The 25,841-nt window shown below is 38.5% G+C and overlaps 1 protein-coding gene across 2 annotated transcripts in view; it reads right to left on the bottom strand.

The window, feature by feature from the left end:
• Positions 1-25,841, bottom strand: part of NCKAP5 (NCK associated protein 5) — a 278,701-nt gene that overhangs the window by 79,363 nt on the left and 173,497 nt on the right. Inside the window, exons 7-9 of one of the 2 annotated variants that reach the window (XM_088059072.1) lie at positions 14,989-15,057; positions 8,529-8,567; positions 3,128-3,247 (exon numbers count right to left, since the gene is read on the bottom strand). In XM_088059072.1, coding sequence (XP_087915198.1) covers positions 3,128-3,247; positions 8,529-8,567; positions 14,989-15,057 — 228 coding nt within the window. Of the gene's footprint in view, positions 1-3,127; positions 3,248-3,611; positions 3,741-8,528; positions 8,568-14,988; positions 15,058-25,841 lie in introns of those variants that run through there. The other variant, XM_088059071.1, reaches the window with a different exon arrangement.

Below are 25,841 nucleotides of genomic sequence, written 5' to 3'. Positions count from 1 at the left end.
GCTCTTAAAACTGTCTACAGTATCAGAGGTGAAGAGATAAAAGCCTGAATTATCTTTTTATCCTCCTAAAAATTTGCATCAGAGACTGCATTACTTATCTTTTCATGACAGGAGTGACACAGCATCTGTGTCACTCCCTGCAGACACCAAAATTTCTGGTAGCAAAGAACTTACATGGCCACAAACACAATCACAATATCTCAACACACATTGCTTCAAAAATGCTATTAAGCCCTTCAACTTCATAAGCACTTACACTTTTTATAAATGCATGAAAAAGTAATAATTTTAACACCATTTCTACAGTGCAGGATTCCTGAGGCAGTCATAAAAGCCGTACTACATGAATTTAATTTTTTTTTTAATTGGTAGCAAAATTAGTGTTTCTTTTGAACTGTGTGAGAAGCAGGAGCAAAACCAACACAGTGCAATTGGTATGGTGTGCAGGCAATTACTCTGCAAATTCAAAACACTTGTACCAATCCATTCACTGGAAAAAAAATGTGAATGATCTGATTATCTAAGACATATGAATCATGTGTTATTTGCTTGCAATCATACACAAAAAGACCTAGGGCAATGGTGAAATCTACACTTATCTTTAAATTTTGTCTTAAAAAAAAGAAATCTATGCTTCTGCTGAAATTTGAGAAGTCAAAATGTTTATGGTTTAAAAATAAGTTTACTCTGTAATACAAGAGTCTCCTAATGTCAAATATGGAATAATTTTATGGTAATATACAATGAAATCAGAGAGGCTGATATGTGGAAAAAGCAGCTAACATTACTTATTTTTAGCTTGTGCCCTCTACCATGACATTCTTCAAAATCTGTAATTTCTTTCACTTAGTGTGGCTACTCCTAGGATGAGATCAGCATTAAATAAAATTGAATTGTACTGTATCAGAAAGTACAGAAAAGGTGAAATCACTCCATTCCTCCACCCCCAGCTAGCAGAATTTGCCCATTCCCTTGATTGGGGTCATAATCTAACAGGAATGTCCTTAAGCACATATAACTTTTCTGTAGAGTGACACATTTAAACCAATATTTACCTCCTGCTCTAAATTTGGGCTGTGTGCACTTCCAAGAAGACATAATGCAAACTGTTCTTTAATTTTATGCAGGCACACAACAGTATTTGCTCAATTTCAGTCCTAAGAAAACATCCTTCTTCAGATGTTGCATCTCAGGCTGCAAGATCACAGACTACATATGCCATTTATTCCACTCTGGAGTATAATTAGAGGATAATTAAAATTCTGGAAACTCACAGATTTCCTGTTTTGTTTGGTTTGGATTTTTTTTTGTAAAATATGACATATGAAGTGTTTTAACAGAAGTTCTTCCTTTTCTAATGTACACTGAAACTTGTTCTCTGGTTTTTTTTCCACCAGGTGGGTTAAAATATTTTGATAGCAAGAGAACAGACATAGCAGCAAATTTTTCCCCAGAGAGATCTGGACTTTCTGAATGAACTTAATTTCCTTTTGTCCTCAGCCAATAATGTCAAATCAAGCAAAAAGGCTGGGGGAAAAAAGTCTATGTGCATTAGTTCCTTCCAAACTGTGTGAGAACAATGATGTAAAATAGTGTGAATCCCTCAGGAAAACGTGTTAGATCATTTGGTTCTTTCTTCCACCTGGTGCAGGTTCATCTCTTTCAAATTTTTTTCAGAGCTTCTGCACAATCCAGTTTCAAGGATCTCAAGTCAAAGTTGATCCCACTTTTCAGATGCTATCTAACTTCTGTAGCATTCCCAGAATAACCTGGTTTTATTGTTGCCACATAAGGAATTGGGAATAGGAACTGCATCTGTAATAATGAATGGGCATCCTGTGACTTCTGTGCAATCTAACCCCAAGCTGACATCAGCTGGAGTCAGACACTTTGGAAACAGGAAAAAGGAAGAAAAAGCTACCCCAAACCAGGAAGAAGGAGCAGTTGATGAGACTGTCAAAAGCAGAAGTGAGCAATGAGGATCCACGCTGGGGTAGATGTGTCAAAACTGTGAATGGATAATGATAAATCAGTCCTCTGTACAGGGGTCTATGAAGGATGAACTGGGAAGGGAAGCAGGGGACAAGAAACCAGAAGAGAGAAGGTCCTGACCTACAAATCAACACAAAATCAAGAGACAGAACAAGAACCTGAGGACAACTCAAGAACACAGATCCCTGTGATGGTGACCTGGCACCACCCTGCCTGTGCTTTAGAGCTCCTCAGTAAGTACAGCTATTTGCCCTCAGCCTGGAGATTCACCTGCCTTTAACAGCAGCTGTGAGCAGACCGTGCTCCTGCAGAAAAGCCAGCCCACCCTGATGAGAGTTAGCAGCCCTCAGCTGTTGGACACCAGCTGGGCCAAATTTTCCTCTGAGTTACAGATGGAGAGCAACGAGGGTTTAAGATACACATTTAATATCAGCTATGTAGCTGGCAAAGTTCTAATTAGTCCTCATTTGCTGTTCTCCTAGCTCATGGTCAGATTTGTTGGAACTTCTGCACAGCAGCTCTACAAAAGGATGACAAAGCAATGGGTTCATTCACAATAACAGATGTTGCCAAATGAAGAAGGATACTGAAACATCTCTTGGTATTCCAGAATGGCAAATGAGTGAGACGTGGATCAATTGGCTTCTCAGCTATATCCTCCCATAAAACATTGGCAAAAAAACCCCACTCTAAGCCTGTGAAGATGTACTTAAACCCTTGCAAGTAAGCTGAAACCAGGACAGTATCACATATGGCAAAAGTTAAATAAATGGGCTGTCTTCTCACAGGAAATTACACTGTTCACCATCAAGCAGGATGTTAAGGAATACGAGCTTCTCCCCTGCAGAGGGATAATGAACCCATATCATTCCATTTATCATAGCAAAGAATGACCTAAAAGAGTAAGTTTCTCTGCAGGTATGCTCCTCTCTCCAGATTTGCACGCAATATCAGAGCTCACTGGTGCACATTTTCAGTTTCAATGGGATCAGAGGACAGATAACAGATATTTTCTAATATATTAAATCTATCAACTGCCATTTCCCACTTACTGACATAGCCTTGAAAAGAAGTATTTTATAATTTTAAGAAATATAAAGCTCATAACTTGCTTCCTGCAAAGGCTATTTCCTACCTGAAGGAGGAGGTCAGAAGCTGGTTTGACTTTCTGCTGGAAAAGCACACTTAAAGTTCGGTTCTGTTGTTCCAAATCAAAAACTCTCATTTTCAGCTTTATACATTCCTCCCTCAGACCCTGCAGCATGAGAGAAAACAGTAAGATTAGAAAGCAGGTAACAGAATCACATAAAAACTCTGATGTCAGATACCAAAAACTAAACACACAACTTTTAAAGTAGTATAAATTGGAAAAATGTGCTGCTTCATTTTCTCTGCTTGTTTGATCATCCATTATAACATTAAAGAAAATCTTGTCATGACAAACAGTAACTACCTGGCATCTCCTTTCAGAGTTTCCTGTTAGCATAAAAATGACTTTGCTAGCAATGTGTTCCATTTGGCAGCTGACAAAAAGCATAAAGCAGCAATTAATATATGAATATTGTAATAAGCAGGAACTAAGTAAAATGCAGGAACTAAGTAAAATGCATAAACTATACCAAACCAGGCAGAAGTTCAAAGTGGCACTTTTTGCCTTCAAGGTACTTCAAGATCTGAAGTCTGATCCCTCCCTTGTTTTTTCTGGAACAACCAAGTCAGCACTGCTGTGCCTGATGTGGATGGGCTGCCTCTTCCCTGACATGCCAGGATGTGCCCAGGTGGGCAAGAAGGCCAGTGGCATCCTGGATTAATGAAAATACAGGAGGACCAGGGCAGTGATCTTCCCTCTGTACTGGGCACTGGTGAGGCCACACCTCAGGTGCTGCATCCTGCTCTGTGCCCCTCACTGAAGAAAGACATTGAGGGGCTGGAGTGAGTGCAGAGAAGGGCAGTGGAGCTGGGGATGGGTCTGGGGCACAATTCTGATGAGGAGCAGCTGAGGGAGCTGGGGGTGTTTAGTCTGGGGAAAAAAAAGAGGCTCCTTTCACTCTCTACAACTCCCTCAAAGGATGTTCTAGCCAGATGAGGGTTGGTCTCTTCTCCCAAGCAGCAACTGATAGGACAAGGGGAAATGGCCTCTGGAATGGCCTCCAGGAGAGCTTCAGGTTGTATATTAGGAAAAATTTCTTATGGAAAGGGTTGTCAAGCATTGGAACAGGTGGTGGAGTCATCATTCCTGGAGGAATTTAAAAGCTGTGGGGATGTGGCACTTGGGGACATCATTTGGTAGGCACTGGGTTAATGGTTGGACTTGATGGGTCCTTTCCAATACAAGCAATTCTATGATTCTATGAAAAAGATGTAAAATTGGCCATTAGAAGCAGAAGTGGAGTGTAAAACCAGTCAAGCCAATAATGCCTTTCAGACACAGGTAATTATCTATCTATCTATCTATCTATCTATCTATCTATCTATCTATCTATCTATCTATCATCTATCTATCTATCTACATATCTATCTCTGTCTATCTGTAGTGTAAAACCTGCTTTTCCTGGTCACCTGAAGGAACACAGGATTCTGTCAGAGAGAGGATTTTGGAGACAGTGCAGAATCTGACACTGAGCTCTTCAGCATAATTTGTGCAGCAGCCCATTTTTGGGTAAGAGAGCTTCACAAACCAGGAAACTTAGTCTCCTGATAAAGATTACATGTAAAAATAATAAGCTGCAGCCATATTTTGGTTGGCTTGTTTGTTTTTTATTTTAAATCTCCAAAATACTTACCCTTATTTAATTTTAGGACATTTGCTGCCCTGTGGTATTTCCTAGCTCATATTAGTTTCCACCATATGAAGGTGGAGAAGCAGGTCTCAGCACCCCCAAATGCTGTCCTGTCAATACCATTAACAACATGATGACCTGGCTTGATGAGAAAACAACTCAAGAGGGGGAAACTCTAGTCAGATGTAACTTAACTTCTTGCCTACAGTTGCTCTAACCTCTGCTGTAACCAGCACTGAGGTTATAAGAGGTGAACACACAATAAAATATGTTAATCTTGAGACTCCCAGAAAACTGTAAACATCTTTTTATGCATATGTATCAGATTTTATGAAGACTGGATGAATGCAGTTATTTTCTCCTGGTGGTTTTATAACATTTGTTTTAGGTGGCTGTCAAGTGGCTGTTCAGTTGAAATTGCAAGAGCCTTCCAACACGATCTTCAAAAAATCTTGAGGCTGATGATTTGTAAATTCTAAATGATTTCTAAAACCATGAAGCTTTGTTTCCTGTCAGTGAGACCTCTTGTCCCTGGTCTTGCACAAGGCAATCTCTATTAGGAATAGAGATTGCAAGCATCAAGACCCATCAATATCTGTCTGTCACAAATCAGAGAATTTAAAACTGAGCCTTGGCTGTTACAACAGTGCTTAACATTTCAAGACTACTAAGGGCACTGAACAGGAAAAATGATTCACAGAAACTAACGGTGTAGAAAAAAATTAAATCTTAGCAAGACCTCTGCCCAAAAGCTTCCTATCTCACAGCTTTAAAACCATAAGATTTATGTTTCAAACTTTAGAATTTCTGTAAAAAAGTGAAATATAAAATAGTAGATTACCCACCCAGATGCTATAAACCCTGCCAGTAGTAATGCCACACATAGCCCAGAGGAGAAATGAGGTTCATAAATGTAGCAGTATTCCGGCAAAATAAAGTCTGAGTTTAGAAACTTGAAGTCCTAAAATTACCAATTAATACAACTATCAAATGTCTGAAGCATATAATTCCTCCCCTGTGGGCAAAACAACTAGCTATTAAGGTAACAATCTCTCAAATATTTAAAGTACTCCTAGGGTTTCAGTATAGTGAGCATCTCTGATGTCTGAGCATCTCTGTAGTCTTGCTTTATCTCTTCAGTGTGAACAAGACTCACTCTTCTCCAAAATGGGATCCAATGCCCTCTGTAGAGGTTCCAGAAGAACACTGCTCTCCCTCTGAACATGCTTCTTTCTGCTTTAATTAACACTTAATTCACTTATTGTTATTTAATTGATGAAAATGGAGAAGTAGTTTTCATACAGAACCCAGAGTAAAAAGAGAAATCTCCTGAATAGACTCCTATGGGGGAGATTACAATGCAAGAAGTAGATACACAGGTCACAAAATGATTTTATTAAATGGTTTAGCTCCAGTTTCAAACTGCTGATCCAGGTCTTACATGGAAAAGAAAAATTTAAAAAATCCAGTTCTCAGCAGTCCAATCAGCTCATGTTATATAAGAAGTCTTTGGGTGGAAGGAGAAAGAATGGATGTTTTCAGTATTATAGCATACAGGTTTGCCTCAGTTAATTTTGTTGGATGTCTGACTTCTTAAATTTCCTAGAGGCGAAATTTTCTATTAGTAAGTGGTAGAAAATCCATAGAATTTTGCTACATAAAATTGTGAAATTATTCTGCGTGGCTAACTCAGCACAAATTCAATTTAATGTAGTTTCTCTAGTCACATCAAGAAAAAGTCTTTCATGTTAGAGAAATTCTATATGTATTGTAACAAATTACATACTTGAAAAGTGAACGTTTAAGACTGTAATTCCATTTCAAGGATTCAGTGACATTGATAAATCACTCAAGCTTTGCTCACTCAATTTGTGTCACCAGAATCTCTCAGTGGGATCACAATCTTTCCACATCCCAGCAAGTACACGGCGCTTTACTCGTTACATTACAGCATGCACTTAATTTAAGTGAAAATTAGTCCTTGAGGGATGATTTCAAATTCACAGCAAAGCCCACGCAGTGTGTGCTACTGTACAAAATCACTCTTCTCCCTTTTGTGAAAGCTCTCAGCTTTTCTTCCAGCCTTGCTCTGCTCCAGAGGTGTGTTATCTCTCTGTGGCATGACTGACTCTGTCTCACTGCTCAGCTGTATGACGGTAGATTTATCTGTTTACCAGCTACTATTTGGGTTCTGATATCTACCCTTCTGGGACTGGTGTGAGGAGTGCAATTTCCTCTCTATTGTACACTATTGTGTTCCTGTCTTTTCTCATAAAAGGACTTATATGAATGGTGTCAGGAGCACTATAACAGTTAATATTCATTAGCATTTGGAAAAGTACCCTCTTTCCTCTTTCTATGGATATTAAATTAGCTGTTATTACTCAGTAATAGGTAAGCAGCTGTTAAATCCCATCAACCCTAAATAAATCACTCTATTAAATGTATTCGGATCTGGTTTTATTGTATCCTTAGGAACTCCTTGGTTCCTATGGGTTTGGAAGGATTAATTACTGAGGAAGTATGTAGTCATCAAAATGTCTTAGCAAAGGAAATCAGGAAGCTCCTCTTTCCATTTGGGAAACAATCAAAATATTCCCAAACTGGAGATTAATATATTGAGATTAACCCTCTGGTGAGTATTTCACCATATATGGTTTTATAATTCAAAATGTGTGTGAGGTTTTCATGTATATTAAAATGAGAAAATTCCTCAATTTCCATTTAAACTGTATTGAAACGTATATTTGGGACATTTTAGAAAATACTTCAAGATATATTTCCAGCAGGTGTCACAGGAACAGCTCTGATGATGCACAGACCCTTCTCCTACGCATAAACAGAGAAACACAGCGCAGACAGCAAACCTCCCTGGATGTCATGGCTCACACAAATCACCTCTGAGCTGCAGCACTTCCAACTGCTGGAAGGCAGTATCCCTCTTCCAGAGTAAAAACCTTTGTTGTGCATCTAAAAATCATGAGATGAGCAATGATACTTTCAAAGCTGCCTGCCCCCTCTTTCTGCCCCCACTCTTCCCTTTGCAGGGAGCGTTCTGGGTGATGTCCTGCTGGGCAGAATGATGTCCATAAAGGGAGGCTTTGGAGCCAGTCCTCAAAAATTATTTGCATCTAAAATACTTTTCTGCATGTGGCAAGAGTTTTTTTGGTTATTTTAACTTGGTGTTTCTTGCTGCACTTTAAGAACATTATTACTTGTCCTGTCATTGAGTGTAGACAAAACAGTTTATATTCTTCTTTGCACTATCTGCTTTAAAGACTACATTTATGTCTCTTTCCGAATCATCTTTTAAAAACTAAATGATCCAAAGCATTTTAATAATGCCACATCCATCAAGTGGTCTAGACCTCACAAAGGATCATTCCATGAATATTGAAATGCTCATAGCTTATTGTTACAGAACTTTATCTTTTGTTTGCCTTTCGCTCTTTCCTCCCCCTGACAAAAGGAAATAATGGAATTGTGTTTAACTCAAATACCACTTCAGAAAACCAGAACTTTAGACATGACTTGATGCAGAACAGATGTAGAAGCCACAGTGAATCTTTTCATTGTGCCAGGTTTGCAATTATCCTACAAGTATTTTTCCTGCTCAGTACTTTCCCTGCTTACTGAATGTGTGAACACAGTTTAAAAATGGATATTATTTAAGAATATATATATATATATCTTCAAATAAACAATTAATATCTGCAAGCTATAAGTTACACTGAAAATATCCAAATCACAACTTACCTTTTGAGTAAGTAGAGCCTGAACAACCTGATTAGCTACCTGAAAGAAAAAAAGTAAACAAATTTATATATCTTATCACATGAGTGCATGCATAACAATACCTTCTTTTGTGGCCTGTCCTGGTTTCAGCTAGGGCAGGGTTAATTTCCTCTCAGTACCTGTCACAGTGCTGTGCTTTGGATTCAGAATGAGAATGATGTTGGTAACACACTGATGATTTGGTTTTTTGCTAAGTTGTGTTTATTCTAAATCAAGGACCTTTTTTAATCTTGTCTCTTGCTCTGCCAGTGAGGAGCATTGCTGGGACAGGTGACCTGAACAGACCAAAGGGAAATTCATGCGTCATTCCAAAGGGAATGATGTGTGATATAAACTGGGGGAGTTGCCAGGAAGGAAACCTCTTATCTCAACATACAAGTTTTGTGCTGATTCTTCACCCCATTTTGTTGGATTTGAGCAAGTGGCTATGTGGTGTTTCATCTCCTTCTGGGCTTAAAACCACAACACCCAATGTGGGGCCCAAAGGGTTAAGGACAGATCCAACCAGAATGAGTTAAAAGATTGTTATAAACATTCACTGTATTGGTCTCACAGTTGCCAGTGGCTTTACACTCCACTTTCCCTCTACAGCCATCACCATTTCTAGTGTTTTCTTTATTTACTAGTTTTTCAATCAGATAATATCAGTAAGAAAACATGAAAATCACATCAACTGCTTCTGTGCTAGTCCTCATTATAAGCATATCATAAGTACCAATTTCAGTGTGACATGAGGGGCATTTGGTTAACTTCTGTCATCTCTTCTTTGCAGTAAATTCAACTTTCACAGTTCTGTATGTGGTTGGTGTGCATCAGCATGGACTGACTGCGTTCACTAGAGCAGATTTTTACCAGCCAAGGATGGAGGCCTGAATGTTTTCATGAAGTTTAATTGTTTCTTGATTAAATATTGACAAAATGGTACATCTATCATGACAAGCAGAAACCATAAGGTGACACAGAAAATTAAAGTACCTACTGTCATCCAAATGTGGTTGGAAGGCATTCACCCCACATAGCATAATTGACTTGAATGAGATTACACACCATTGATTAGCAGAACTATATATTCAACAGGGAATTTTTGAAGTTATTTATTTTATACTTCCTTTCTAATTTATATTTACCAGCAAGGATAGGAGCAGTGAGGTGGAAGAAGGAGAGAGAGAAAGACAGACTGAGGTAAGATTTTCTGTTGATGCTGTCTAACTTGAAGGTTCAACACCACATATGCACATGTTATCACACAATGTGATGATTTACTGTTTTGCTCCTGCCTTTAGGCAGAGCAAGTAGAGAGATGTCTCTCTTAGATAAAAGAGATTTTTGATTTGGTTTTGGTTTACAGAAATGACAGTAAAATTCATGCAGGTATCACTAAACTGCATTGATTATCATTACTCTTGGCAAATTAAATAAAAACCCCCACCACCACTAATGTAAACTCAGTTGGGAGCAAAGTTGGGAGCTAATTCACTTCTGTAAATAATTTACTTCTGCTAGATACAAAAGCTACACTTGATCCACACTCATAAAATTGCCTAGTAACAAACATATTTTCCAAAATGGCCCCTAACTTCAGGCAGCCTGTGAAACAGCACTCCAAAAGAATAGCTCTATACATGATTTAACAGAAGACACAGACTAATATTAGAACAGTAATAACCAGCAGAAGTAAACACGCTAGGGTTTTGAAAGCCCATGTGCCTTGCCCTGCAGGCTCTCGGGCTCTCCATCCGACACTGTTCCTTCTGGCAGGTACTTTAAGGTCTGTTTGCTCTGCCTGAAAATTGAACAAACCATAGTGAATACATTATTTCTTTACTTTCTGACACGGAGTTACTTTACCAAGGAAGAACTAAAAGGCTCTTTGAAGTGTGCACTAGTCACTCACAACAGCATAGCCTACAAAATGACTCCTACAGCTTTACATATTGTACAGAGGAGCGTAAATGGCATAATATTCCAAACGGGAAAAAACCTGAACCTGCTGATGCATATATGACAAATTTTCCAGCTTTTGAGTGAAGATAGGTATCTAAATGGAAGTACCTGCCAGTGATACATAGCTCCCGTGGAACTCAATAAGAAAGATATGTAACCAGGTTCCTTAGAGAAATGTGGCTATTTTTTTATATTATCTAGCAACTTGGCAAAACTGTGTTGTTATTACCATTCAAGATTTTCAGGTCTGTATTTTTGGTATTCAGCAGGAACAGAGGTGGGAAGCCTTCAGTGAAATGTTCTGCAGTTACTAAAATTAATTTAGCACTCAATAAGTGGAATCATAGCCAAATGTTTGCATTTCAAATGAGGTTGCCATTCTACTCCTACAGCATATGGAAATAAGCTGCTAAACTCAACAATCTACTTCATTTTAACTTACAGGTATCAGGAGACACCATGGATGTGAATGAACAACATGAACCAGCTCCACAAAACTGATAGTCACAACCACCAAAAACTGTGGAAACTGAGATCATTGAAGGCAGAGGAATTGACTTTTGAGATGCAGAAAATGCGAAAATGTGAAGTTCCCAATTATATGAGGCGTAACTGTGGCTCAATCCCAGTAAAAGCAGGCTGTAAAATGACTTGACCTGTGATAACTGCAGTTAATCAAGGTGAAACAAGGAACAGAAGAGAGCTGGCTGGTTCCTTGGACTGCTGTTCTGCAGACAGTGACACTCCTTGCTTTCACACTGCCCGCCTTTCCTTGGACCTAATAGCCAAGATCTTTAGGTGATGTTTCCTTTTCTGGATTGCAATAAAAGAAATAAAAGATCCAGCTTCACTTTTTCCTTATGCAATTATGTTTACAAATATATGTCATAAAGTGGTCTTAACAGAAAAGGTATAAAAGAATGAATCAAAGAAAAGAGACCCTAATGCAACATCTGTTACTCCTTTTACAAGTACTGAGATTTTACACAGCTGCCTTTAGTGTATGATTCCATATGCACAAAGACATTTCAAGAGTTCTAAAATAAAAGATTGATCTTTTATTCAAATCTTAAAAACGGGATGCCTTTTTTTGAGATAACTCTGCATTTTTGATTAGTTAATTCTTAAAACATCAGCAAAAATATGAACTACCCCGAGTTGTGTAATTTCCTGCATGTGAATTCGGTGAAGCTCTGACAGAATCTCAGTTGGCACAGTGATGTGAATAACCACGACATTGCCACCTACCAATAAACTGACAGCTGGATTCCACAATAGGAAACTGGGATTAAGTGTGTTAACCTCAAAGCCCAAAGGTACTGGTAGACAATCCTGGGTTTTGCATTAAATTTTTCCGCAATGGAAAGATACATTTATGGAGTATGTCTGAAATTAAATAAGCTCTTTTCTTATTTATAAAGTACTGGAACATTTCAATGACACTTTTTTCCAAATACTATTCCAAGTTTTTTACATTTACACTTCAGAGGTGAACAATTATTTTAAAATCAGTGAATAATAGTTAAAATTAATAAAGGACTCTGCTCAGCTTGACTCGTATGCTTTTCAGATTTAATCTCTCTGAACATTTGAGTTTCATTGAATTTTACCATGAAAATGATTACAGAGCATGCATTTTTATGTCACAGTTGCAGGCATTTATACAATATTAAATGTAGGGCATCATATGAATGAAAAGTATTATGTAAAATAACTGATTTAAAAAAAAAATGAGAGAAAATAATGGCAAGCATAGCTTTAAAAGCTCAACTCTGGTATCTCCTTGCTACAGACAGGCAGAAAAATCACAGTGGCTATTTTTACTTCCTTCATATTCAGCTTAATGGCCACCAACACCTGAGCAGAGAGCACACTGTGCATAGCAAGTGTCCTTATCACTCCTCTGTGACCCTGTGGGACCACACAGGTGACATTGCCAGGGTGGCCAGGTTAAATGGTGCTTGAGTGCCCTGAGCACAGCTCTGTGCCCAGGGGAGAGAAGCTGCAGTCTGAGGTTGCTGAGTGATGAGTGAAAGATGGCAGCAGTCTCTCAGTAGTTATCAAATGATGTTCCCAGCCAGCATTTCGTCAAGGGCCTGTGGAGTCTCCCAAGATGTGACAGCCAGAAGGGCCAGGTGGCAGCTGGGGAGGGAAGCACTCCTTGTGCAGCAGCCCAGGAGAAGCTCATTGCACTCACAACTAATTTGACTACAGAGGCAAAATTAAAAAATTAAAATCACGGTTGTAGTAGGCACTCACATGTTTCAGTGGCAGCTTCAGCTGTCTCAGGTTTGGGTGTGATCACAGCCCTGTGTTCCCAGGAACAGCTCTGCTCCTCACTCCAAACCTGCCAGGTGCCCCTGAGGCAAGGTGGGGCTGCAGCACAGACACATACACGGCTGCTCCTGAAATACAGCTGCTCCTAAAAACACTGAACAGCTTCTGAGAGCCAGACTAGGGAAAGGCTGGAGAAATCTTCACTTTCAAGAAGAGGGGCTGGTGTTAGATGAGTTATGAACAGAGCAGCCATCAGACTTAAAGCCCTTAAGAAAAGGAATTTTCCAGTGGAGATATTTACAAATATTTTAAGTTTTTTTAAAAAATACTTATGGAAAGCATTTTATTTGCATAAGATCTCCAGTAGCAATCCCTGTCTGGAAAGGACTTTTTGGTTATTAACTAATTAAATTTCTGCCTCATCTCCTATTCTCCATATTGTTACTATAAAGAAGGAGGGTGAGAATGTGTGATTTCTTGTGCTGCTCCACCAAAGGAACTGCTCAGGTGGATGCTGACCAGGGACTCCTGCAGAATTTGCAGCTATTAAGTGTGGTTTTCTTGCCCCAGTTACTGGCAACAACTCTTTCACCCCAGTGACCAGAAGGCATTAGATCCAAGCTTGTGTCAGCTGAAACAACGCTGGTTACAGTGCCTCTGCCAAAGCATTGTGAAACACACAAAAAGGAATGAGATAAACAAAAAATAAAACAAACAAGCCCAAACCCACAGGTGGTGAAAAGCACTTTTTCCTGAAAAAGTTGACAAAGTGAGAGAAGGTGGATACAGCTGTGATAATACAGAAGAACTGAAAACAGCCAACGTAATGTTGAAGATAGTAAAGTTCAGAGCATAGTTTGATTTAATTATATGATCTTTAAACTGAAAGAGTGTGTGAAAAACAATCTTGGGTCAGAAATCCATCATGTTACTGCAAACAGAATAAAAGCATGTTTTCTGTCCTTATAATCTGCATGGAGTGTTTTGCTGAAAGGGACAGTTACAGTGCTTCACTCATTTCCAAAAGTAATTATGTAAGCAGATTTTTTCCTAGTCAATCACAAAATAGTTTTAAGTCAGGCTCTGTAATTTAAACAGAAATTAGCAATTATATGGTAATTTCATCCTTATCACCAAGATAGCCATGCATGGCTCAAGTGTGCACTGAGAGTGACTCAGGCCACTGCAGACAAAGGCTCTGCTCGTACCCCAGAGCCACAGGATGGGCAGATCATGACCCGGTGGGAAGGTGTATCTGTAAATTCCCTGACCAAAATATGCCATAGCGGCAAAAGAGAGGATTTGTTGATGAAAATACGCACTAAACTGGAGGTTTCTTATACCATGAGCTGTATTGCTCATGCTTCTAACACTTCAGGAAATGTTGATTAAAAATTCCAAATCTGGTGTGAAGACTGGAATTGTCATCTTCCCTGGCTGGTTTGCCTGCTCAAAAACTCTTTTCTCCAAGGTACAGCTGGGGCTCTTCTTGTTCTGTTTGCATATCAGCTAATTATTTATGCCATGACACATCCTTATGTGATGTGATGGGAAATGATTTCTAGCAAGCAACCCTTGGAGCCACTGAGAGCTTTAAAACTGCTTTAAACTCTGAGGCAGGTTAAAGAGCCTTATTGGGAGGAGCAATGAGCATCAGTGCATGTGCAGAAAGCTCCATGCAACAGGAGACAGCAGACACTTCTGCAATGTAGGCACTGCTGGAGTGCTCAGGCAGGAAGGGAGGGGTGAATTATATTCTAGCTGTAACTGGAAGCTCTGATCTAGCTAGAAAAAAAAACAAACCAGCATTAAAAGCTGAGAGATTCAGTTCCAGGGTTATGGAATGCATTACCTGGGAAAGCTGAGGGATTTTTGGTGGGAGAAACCACTGCCACACGTGTTCCACTGTACAGAGGAGGAGTGCACAATTATCATCTCCTTCTCCACTGAAAGCACTGAAAGCAAGGCAGCTCTATGTATTGGACACAGGGATATCAACTTTGCAGCAGTCAAAACAGGATTTATGGCAGAGGTCACAGAGAACAACACCTTTGACTGCCAGACACGTGTTCTTGAAATTAATTAGAATGAGGTAATACAAAAATTGCGGAACAATGTCAACCTTCTAAGAGAGAGAGAGATTAATTTGTATTAATTTAATTATAGTAGCAGGTAAGATCAACCTTTTTATCTACCTTACCTCATCGAGACATCTTTCATACTGTTCTCTCTGATTTTCATTTTCCAGAGCCAGCGCTGAATTCTCTGCCTACAGTAAAATGGAATAAATAAATAAATATGTAAATTTAGCAAAGGATATCTTTCACCACCTGACAATTCATAAAAATCCCCAGGGGGCTTGCCTACTGTACTTCTTCCAGATCCAGAATAAAACACACTGAACAATTAATTTTGCTGCAGGTTGGTACTTTGAGTAAAACCAGAAGTGACATTCATTTATGAGATTATTCACACCCTGCATTACAATTTGGAACAATATCATAGCAGATATTCCACGTATGTCCACCATCTCACCTTGTCAGGTGCAATAGAGTTGGCAATGAAACACTATAAAAGATATTGACATATCCTGTCTCTTTTCTCTTTGGAGGGAACCTGCTACCTGAGAACCACTTGGACACAAAGAGAGGCAGCAGCTATCACAGGGAAACAAAAGCCAGCATTATGTAAACTTTTCACTGTGGCAGCCCCTCTCAAGCCTGGTTTCTGCAGTGGGGAACCCCACATGCACAGGTCATTCTACAGCTAATTGGTGAATTATTACATCCTTTAACTGACCCTGATAAATTTAATAGTCCTTACTTACAAAAAAGTTTGATTATTTCAAGAGTTAGAGGCATTTTGCTACATCTAAATGCAGTCTTGAAGTCAGACTTTTTTCTCCCACATGTGAAATTTTAAATATGATAAAATTTCCTGTGCAATAGGGCCTTTCATCTGTCTTTAGTTTTCATTACGCTCACATTTCTGCATAGTGAAAACTTAAAAATAGCACAATCTGGTAAGTAAATCACAGTAAAGTATTTTTCTCTATATATCTGTATTGACTTCAGGAATTCTTACAGTATGGGAAAAGGAAAATCTCTAAAGTGTGATGTAGTTTCATCAGAGCAAGTTTCAACTAGTCTTCTCTTAAAGACTGAGAAACTAAAACAACATATATAAAAATCTGTGAGTTAAAACTGGCTCTAAAAATCTCTCTGCCTCCCATGCATAACTTCCCATCACATAACCATAACACCAAAATCAATACATTCCCATAATTACAACTATTATGCAATTTACAGTACTTGCATTACCTTAACCTTGTGTTAACCTATAAAACTTAAATAAGTGCTGTTTCAAAGGGACTGTGGTAACACAAAACAACAGTGATAAATATAGTTAGCATTTGTAGTTCTAGAGGAAAACTAATGTAATGTGCTGCATGGAATGACTCCGTGAAAGATGCACTGTTACCTCTTGTTAAAAAAAGGCAATGAATCAACAAAATAAGATTCCCAAAGTCTATTAAATTGATTCATTAATAAAAATTTCAAATTCAGCTGAATCATAAAAGTAAGGCTATGAAGCAAAAGCAAATGTACACTATTATCCAGCATCTTGAAAGAGATTGAAGAGTAAAAGTGTGCTAAGAAACAAGGGCATATAGAGTTTACTTATTTAAAAGTCTAAATAAGCAAGTGTACAGAATCTGTGCTTTATCTCCAGGGTACAATTAAAGCCAGCAAAGGTGGTAAAATGCTCTGCATCATATTTTCACAATGTCACCTATGAATGGGTTCAACATATGGCTATAAAAAGTCTATGGGTGATCCTGCAGAGAGCACTGTGAGATGAGGCAGCAAAAAGTAGCAGGTGCAAAAGTAGCAAAGAAGAAGAAGCTGCAAAAGCAAAAGCAGCAATAAGAAATCAGAAGCTGGAGGGCAAATAGTCCTCCAGACTGAAGAGACCATAGTTTGCTTTTACAGACATATTCTTGCAGATTGATTGATAAAATAAAGAGATGTTTGTTACCTAAAAAAATATTCCTGAGTTAAAGATTTTCAGACATTTTCTCTATGAACATCCCCCTAAAATGCCATCCAAAAGAAATTCTTACTGTTTTGAAGCAATCATTAAAGGATTAGTCTGCACAGACTTCCACTCACACACATTGATATACTTATGGATTTTGTTTTAATTTTCATTTTTATTAACATAAAAATACATCGTATGATTTTATCCTGAAATAGTTTGGGCTGGCTGCTTACACACAGAAATGTGTAAAAGAACTACAGCACACACTTGTACTATATGAAATTTACAAAGAGCTCCCCATGCTTCTCTGACTCCATGTTTTGGAATGCTGTAAAATGGAATGCTAAATCATCCTGGATCTATTCACTGAACCTCTGATTTCAGCAAGCTATTCCATTACAGACAGGCTACTAAAATTAGGAAATCCCAACCTGACAGCATTATAAATAAATGTTACATTTCAGCTCTTATCAATCCACAGTGGAAACATCTGTATAATAAAACCTATTCTCACACTGCTGGCTTTAAAATTGTAGTGAAAGGATAGAACACAGTCAGTGCTAGCTTGACTTTTGTGCTTCTTGATTGCCAAGCAAATCATGCCTATTTATTTGGCATTTTTGTAATAAGGACTAGACTAGAAGGGAACACTTGACTGACTTTGCTTTACAATCTGTGCCAGTTCCTACAACACGGGAAAACCAGTACTTGATATATTAAATCACTCTACAGTGCAACCAAATACTTCATAACAATCATTCCCCCGAAAGTATTCATTTGGAAAATTTGTAATAGCACTTACAGTCTCAAAACCTTGCCTCCTAATCCAAACCTTCATTTATTTAACAGAAATCACTGGGTTTTGAAGTTATTGTAAGGCTGCTCAATTTTTGCTCCAAAGGATCTGCCTTCCTCTCGTATTGTACATTCTGGGCATCCTCTGCCAGTTAAGCAGAGTGCATCTCCTTGAAGGAAACTGCTATTAAATTCCCATTTATATTTTCAGGCCACACTTAGAGAAGGCTAAGCTGCAGGAAGAAGCCCCCCTCTCTTCTCACAGCTCGAAGGCTTTTGCACACTTGCAGGTACCCAGGGGCAGTGACAGCTCTGAGCCCAGTGCAGGCACTAATCCCACCCCTGACCTGGCAGGGGTCTATGCAGGGAAAACTGAGCTTGCTGAGAACTAAGAACACTTTCTGAGATAGCCACCAATTTCTACAGTGATCCTTAGTTGTAGGCATAGCTGTCCTCTAGGGATTTGTGTATATTTTATGTCCCACATAGAAATGAACCATCATTCTCTGTCCCTCAGCCTTGCTAACACTGAAAGCCTGGCACACACAGAGGTCCCAGTGCCTGCCACCAGCACCTCAGGCACACACACAGCATTTCTTAGGGGGACAGCTTGAAAAGTACAGCTGCATTCAGTCAGCCAAAAGTAACTGTGGCATAACTCACCACTAAATGAAACATCAGTATGTGCTGCTTTTGGGTCATTATAGATTCAAAGATCCTAAAATGTCAAAATAGACATCCCCCCCAGTTCTGATTTGGAAGAAAGTATTTTGCACTAGTCTCTCCCAACTTTGGAAAATTTAAATTTAAAGATGACTTGGATAATGCTAAGCACCCTCCAACTTCCTGAATTAGAGACAACGCATTTCTGAATTGTGAGGTGGAATTTGAAAGGTAAAACTTCAGACTACTTTAAGAAAACAGGCTGCCTTGAACTGATACCACTATTAACATATAGTCATTATGAGAGTCTTTGTCAACTGATTTTAATTCCTTCCTCAGGACAAACATAGCTCTGGTAATGATAAAAAGTCTTTGAGTCAGCTAATAGCTTTCTCCTGCAGTTATTTTTCTCTTGTGGGGCAGCTGTTTGCATGGTTGCAAAGTTAATAAAAAGCTACACACCTGATGCAATCCTCTGCATTTTTATAATGACAACGAAATTAATTATAACATTGGATTTTCTACTAGAATGCACGAATAAAAGAGAAGCATGACTAAAAGAGAATTATGTACTAGATAGTTTTCCTTACTCAACCTCTGTCTCAGAGTTGAGACAAAACAAAAGGGTGGGAGGGAGAAGAAAGAAGAAAGCAGGGAGTGATATGCATTTTGCACTAAGGGAAGAGGAGATCACAGAACCATAAGCTGGTTTGGACCAGAAAGGACCTTTAAAGATCGTCTAGTCATGGGCAGGAGATGAAGGTCTAAAGGTTGTATGTCTAGTTAGCAGCTCAGCATGCTCTGAAGGTATCATCAATAAAGGTCAAGAGGAACAAAGTTATGACAGTGAACTTTAAAATCCCTGACAGAATGCTACCCCACAGTTACCATGTGCTCTCCTTTGTTATTCATATTAAACTGTTTGTCCATTTGTAGAAAGTTGTATCGATTTACACAGACATTCATTTGTCATGCCCAGTGCAGTGTATTAAGAACTGTCCAAGCACTACAAATGTACTCAGCAATTTTTCCCTGCTTTCAGCCTCTGATTTTGTATATTTGAGCTGAATTCTGCGCAGCTTCCTATAGCACATGAGAGGTCAAACCCTGTTGTTGGCAAAGTAAGAAGTGATGCCGTTGCATTTTTTCCCTAGGTCCTAGGAGCATTTTTGATAAGCTGCTTTTCTAGGAAGAGTTTACCACTTGAACCACCTCCGTGTCTGTGGTCACAGGGAACTTTTTGCATGTTTCTGGCCCTGATATGCATAAAATTTGTCCTTTGAAAGACTAATCCAAGAAATTGTCAGAGAAAAGTTTACCACCATACTTATGGTGGTCAGAAGAGCTGAAAATTACATTTGTGCTTCTAAATCAATGTAATTGTAACAACAAAAGCCTTAATTTAATTCCAGCACTATAACAGCATTTCCACTGGCCACTTTCCAGTGCCTTTTATATTAGTTAAGACAGCTCTTTGCTAGGAATAAAGTGGGAACTGCACCTCAAGGCCACCTGCCAACATTTGGATGTTTCCACCTTGTTCTTTACACTTTTTCTCACAACAGATCAAAGCTTGAGGCAACCACAGAGCATCTCCCTGCTGGACAGCTCTGCTCCCTGGCCCTACATCCCCAGGGCACTCAGACTAGGGAGTGCTACCTACTGATGAAATAATCAGTGAATTTAGTGGAATAATAATTAAAGTGCTTTCTTATTCAAAGGTCCTAGTCTTAACTATTTCTTCTGGATCATGGAGATGGGAGAAAAAAAACAAAACACCAAAATGAACAAATTAGTGATATGATGACAGCAAGGCTTCTCACCCTTGATTCAAGACAGCCTTCTCAGTAGCATCATTTTCTGTTTTATTTTTTAATAGCCAGTTATATTTAACCTCACTTAATACATTTGACATATTTTATCTGAAATATTCGGCCAGTTTTTAATTCCCATTCGCTTAGAGCATGGCACAGAAGCAATACATATGTGACGTTAAATAATAAAACACAGAACCATACAAGTGTCAATTATAATTCTGTCTATAAAAAGACCACATTAAACCTTATTGGGCAGCACTGGTGGGGATTATTCTTGCAATTCACAACTTCAACAACTTTTTTTTTTAATTCTTTACCATTACAAAGCTATATTAAATCTCAAAGTCAGTGTATCTCCCAGCACAGGCTCTGCCACAGCTGTGCTACCCATGGGCTTGTAGACTCAGAGAGCAGTACAACCTTCTAATGTATGCTAGAAATCAGAAATTTATTCAGCATCAGGAAACTAACCACTTAAGGTTACAAAAAGCCCTTGTGTTTAAATGTTTTAACAAAAAAGCAGCCCAAGGTCTGTGCAGCTTCTCATTATGCCTCACCAATTATTGATGAGCTGATTAATGTATTTAAACATGAATTTACAGCAGAAATTATATAACACTTTTAAAATTTGTGTTGCTTTCATGCTGTCAAAGATCAGAATACAGAACTTGCTCATTTATCTGCAGATTTTTAACAGTTTGCAGGGAAAGACTCCCACCCACAGTCCTGGTTGGGGCTCATAACCACAGAAAGATTTTCCTGTCTGTTGAGCATTTCCCAGTGCACACCAGACAAAACAATGGGTGTCCAACCTAAATGAGGAAGCCTCCCTTTGGAAAGGAGAGTGTAACTAGAATTTAATCCTCCAAATCTACTTACAGTGGATAAATGTACAAACTTCAGGAGCCAAATCCAACAAACCAGAACCCAACGAGATTCATACACTGCTGATGAGGCTGTGTTCTAAAAATAACTAAAGGAAACCTCATATTCCTGGGAATTCCTCTCTGAAATACCTTTTTTTTTTTTCCCCAGAATTTGGGGCTGGAATTTTCCAGCTGGTTCCAGAATGGCAATATTTGTCTTTTTTTTTTTTTTATTTTGGTTAACTCTAAAGTACTTAGGAATGACAAGCCTTTAAAACCTTCAACATTTTCCCTTCTGACACCAGAGAAATGTTTGGAACTGACATTTTAAGAAGGCTAGGAATAGATCCAGCAAAACAGACTGCATTATAAGCACAGGCTTATCTTCAAGCAAATAATCACCTAGGCTCCTACTAACAGATATATCAATAATAGAGTTGTATGTTTACCTGCATGCAAATTGTAGAAAACAGCAAATTCTACCACTATTTACAGAGATAATAATAGACTCTCAACATTTCCACTGGTAAAGCACTGTCAGTGCAGGCCTTTGTACAGATGGGTTAAAGTTACAAAGGATGCCTTTTTTTCCCAAAAAAATTCTTCCAAAGGGTCCCATATAAAACATTTTTGGAGCATGAGGAATAAAAGATCTAAAGAAGCAGAGACAGGCAGCATTCAACTGTATTTCCTAAAGTTAAAGACATGGTCTAATAACACATGTACACTTGATAAAGCATAGAAGTACAGGCATGGAGAGCCAAATGCCCCACCAAGATTCCCATCCCATTCTTTTTTCCCCCCCCTTCTTGTTTTAAGTTATTTTCTTCCCTCATGGAACTGCTCTCCTTAGGAAATGAGAGCATTTCACTCTGACAGACTTACTGCACTTCACCACGTAATATTCACAGGCAGTTATTTCTCCTATCAAAGAAATAAAAATCCCTGGTCCATGAAAAAAGGTCTGAGACCCTGAAATTCTAAGTCAAACTAAGATTCTTACAATTAACACAGACAGATAAAGGCAAGTGGTAAGGACCTGATTAATCTGAAATGGCATTTTGTGTTTAATATCATCTTGTATTGATACACACCTAAGTATCTTTGCACTGAAAACTTATAGGAGCAAGTCATATCAGATTTGATCAGTTGCATTTGTTTCAATTTTTCTTGCCAAGGGAAATTCTAACTCTTTGGAATAGAAATTATTTGAAATTAGTAAGGATTAGTTGAAAACCATTGACTACTTGTAAACCCTGCACTGAAGCTCAATAAAAAAACTTAAGGTGCAGTCATTTTCGAAGAAAATACTTGCCTTGCAAGGAAACATTTTGGAGAAGACTTTTATCAATATTAGATATGTCAATTAGAGATGTCAATTTAGAAGTGACATTGAAACCAATAGCTAAATTTTGGCATTGAATTCTTCTGAAATGATATATAAGGCAACCACCTTTTAAAAAAGTTTTTAAAAGGTAGTTTTTCTTTTTGTTTTAATGTCAGATCTTGAGGAAAATTCCTGTATTTTAAGGCAGTTTTACAAGCAATAAGAGAAGCCACTTCAGAATATACTGTAAATGAGTTATCCTTCAAAGCTGGGCAATTTTGACCACTAGCTCACTGACACTGTGACAGTTTTGTACTTGCTGTGATTCCATTATCCACACCTGAGTAGCACACAAAGCTTCAAGGTTCATCTAATGGGGAGGTTGAAAAGAATAGGGCACTTCAGATCTGTGTATGAAAATTAATGTTTCAACCACTTTATCCCAGCAGAAAACACTTCTTATCTTTCCCCTCTTTTCTCTAAGACATTCAGAGAAAATATGGAGATACTACTGGTGATTCTTGGCACTGGGAAGTGGATATGGAAAAGGAAGACCAAGGGACAATTGCCTTTAGAGGTAGAAACCCTTGAAATTAAGCATCAGAAAGACAAGGATTACATAAAGAAGTCTATTCAGGATATTTCTTTTTTAATTTTTAGAAATTCTATCTATCAAGAGCAGCTCTTCTCCTCTAAAGTAGCTTTTCTGGTTTTTTTCTAATAACATTGAATTGAAAAAAAAAATATAATTTCACAGGTCAGTGAAAAAAAAATTGCTTTAATGCTGTAGCTGGTGCTTCCAGGCTGCTCAGTGCACCTGAACTGAAGGGCTGCTACTAAATTATAGTAAACAGTAAAAATTTGGAGCTCAATTTGGCACCATCTTCAAGGATCACCAACACCAACCTCCTCCCCACTCACCCATCCCACTCCCTCAAGGAAATTACACAACTGAGTTTGCTCATGGGGGCTGAAGATAGAAACAAAATGTTCAGACTTTACTGCCTTCCTGCTTTTTGTCCCCTCATTTAATGTATAACCTACAACACAACTGTATCCCACACCCAATTATTTTGGATCTCACTGGAAGGTAAAACAACAGATGTTTTGCTCTGACTTCAGGGAAAGGGGATGCTGAATATTTATCAAAAAGTATTTTTTCCTAATTATTTATCCTAAGTTCCGTCATTTAGTTCAAACAAATGTAATTATGAAATAAAATTATTTAAACTGACAGTCTGGAAAACACTGATTCCACACGCTTGAATGTCACATTCACTGGTTGGGTGATGGGAAACTCGTACCAGCTCTCTGCTATGCAAGCTGGAAATTTTTTGTTTTGTTCCTTTTTCTTTTCCAAAGAAACATGCATGGGTTTTTCTGAAATGGGAAAAATAAAATATACAACTGGTTTCCCACTTTAGAAAATGTCCCTTGAGCTTTTTTAAATTTGAATTCCAAGAAAAAGAATGACTTTTCTTTGTTTTACTATGCAATAGATTTAAAAATTATGTGATAGTGTAATTGATACTGCCACAAAGTATTTTTACACATAATAAAATATGAAATATATTCTTTTCCTCCTCCTATGCTGAATGATTTTACACTGTTCCTTTAAAGACCTCAAGTTAAAAGCTTTCCACCACAATAAGCTATTAATGTCGCCTGTTTCACAGTTCACAACATAAATTTATAACAAGTTTTTCTGTTTTAACTACATGGGAGCTCTGAGTTATTCCTGAAGGCGATGTTTCCTGCAATTCCACTCTCTTCATCAGAAGTCACCCATAAGTCAACCTCCCCAGGTATTTCAAAATGAACTTCTCTTGATGGCTTCAGTTATTTCTGTCCCTCCCAGCTAAGGAGCTGTGAAGCCAAGTGGAGCAGGACAGGTATTGGTGCTGTGTTATGAAGAGCATCAAATGCCACAGAACACACAGAAATGGGTTTGCAGCCACTAGCCAGCTCCTAATAACTGAATCACAAAATTACTGCTCATTTCTTGCTAGCTGAAATGAAACTCTATTTGCAAACATCACCCTGCTTCTCCTGAGAGCTCTGAACGTTTTTCTCTTTTGTTCTTACAGGCACACAGCAAGAATTGGACAATGCCCCTTGCTCCACACAGCAACACGTGGCTTCTGCACTGACATTCATTAAATTGAAAGCTTTGACTCATTTAATTTTAAATCTTTTAGAGTGAATTTGAAGAGTAATTGTATTTGGCCCAGAAGAACAACAGCCCAGGCTTCAAATTCTGTCTTTTAAAAGATTCAGCCGATTTGAGTTGCTTTTTGTTTTTGTGCTCACTTAAAGATTGGATAAGGATCCTGTGGAAATTGTCTGATGTGGCAGCATCTGACTGTGATCCTAACTAGTTATAGGAAATGTCTCCTACTGAGCTGGCTGACATCAGGTCCATCCACATTGGCTTTTTGGCTTGGATGAGCTGTGGGTGCTCCCATCTCCAGTGATTTTTCTGATCATCACACTGACCAGGCTACAGCTCACACCGTGGCTTGGATCCAATGGACTGGGTTTCTCTTACAGGAAATGGGAAGAGGAACTCCAGCTGCTGCTGGGCTTACCTGGAGTCAGAGGGACTCCCCAAAATGTACACAGCACAAGCCTGAGCATCTGCTCACACTACTCCCAAGGCAGACACACAGTTATAACAGGATATCTTCCAACATCAATAGGGAAGCCTTAAAAAAGTCACCTGCCAGCACAAAAATGTATCCCACAACACCAAAATAAAAGAGAGGCCTGTTGGGAACATTTTCCTGCACACAAGAGACATGTGCCAGAGGAATTTTTCTACTTTGATATTTTTATGGCTTTGTACATTGTGAAAACAGAAAATAAAAACCTGTACAGAAATATATATATTCAAGCCAGCTACATGGAAAGCAAATTCTATTGTAATTATATATTATTAAGTGCCACTGTGTTATATTGAACTCTTAGTCAATTATCAACTTAACCTTGCCCTTCAGCATATAAAATTTGTCACAGATTTTGTTCTTTGTGCTGACATTTGTTGGCAAATTACGTTCTAGGAGGTCCAAGAAATGCCTTAGGCCACAACTTTGGGAGAATGTGGCAAACCAGAAGTTCTTAAAAAAACATCTGGATGAAAATCACAGTCTCATATGGCACATACTTTAGGTCAAAGTTGATGGGATTCAGTGGTGCCCCAGTAAGAAGCTCAGGCGTGAAAAGCACAACAGCAGCAGCAGCCCAGCCCTGATCTGCAGAATGAGCCAAATTCACATCACACATAATTAAACACAGCTCAAGTGCAGCCACTGGAGCTGCACCCACCCTCACATGTTTAAATTTGATAGCCAAATATAATAACATCAGTATCAAAGATGAGGGAATGTTGCTGTTATCTTAGTCCAAGCTCCCATTCAAGAGCAGGATCAGTGATTAATCAATTGGCCTAAAGGGAAAATGCAGAGAAAAGAACAAAAATAAATCAATGTATGAAATACTATGCAATGTCACATACACCTAGAACTGATCACATTACTGCTCTGTC

This window comes from Pseudopodoces humilis, chromosome 8, assembly GCF_049639895.1.
Source record: "Pseudopodoces humilis isolate 2021_Gansu_Grassland_sample_001 chromosome 8, ASM4963989v1, whole genome shotgun sequence".
NCBI lineage: Eukaryota > Metazoa > Chordata > Aves > Passeriformes > Paridae > Pseudopodoces > Pseudopodoces humilis.
Note: the sequence above shows the minus strand (reverse complement) of the source record. Positions and strands in the feature narration are given on the sequence as shown.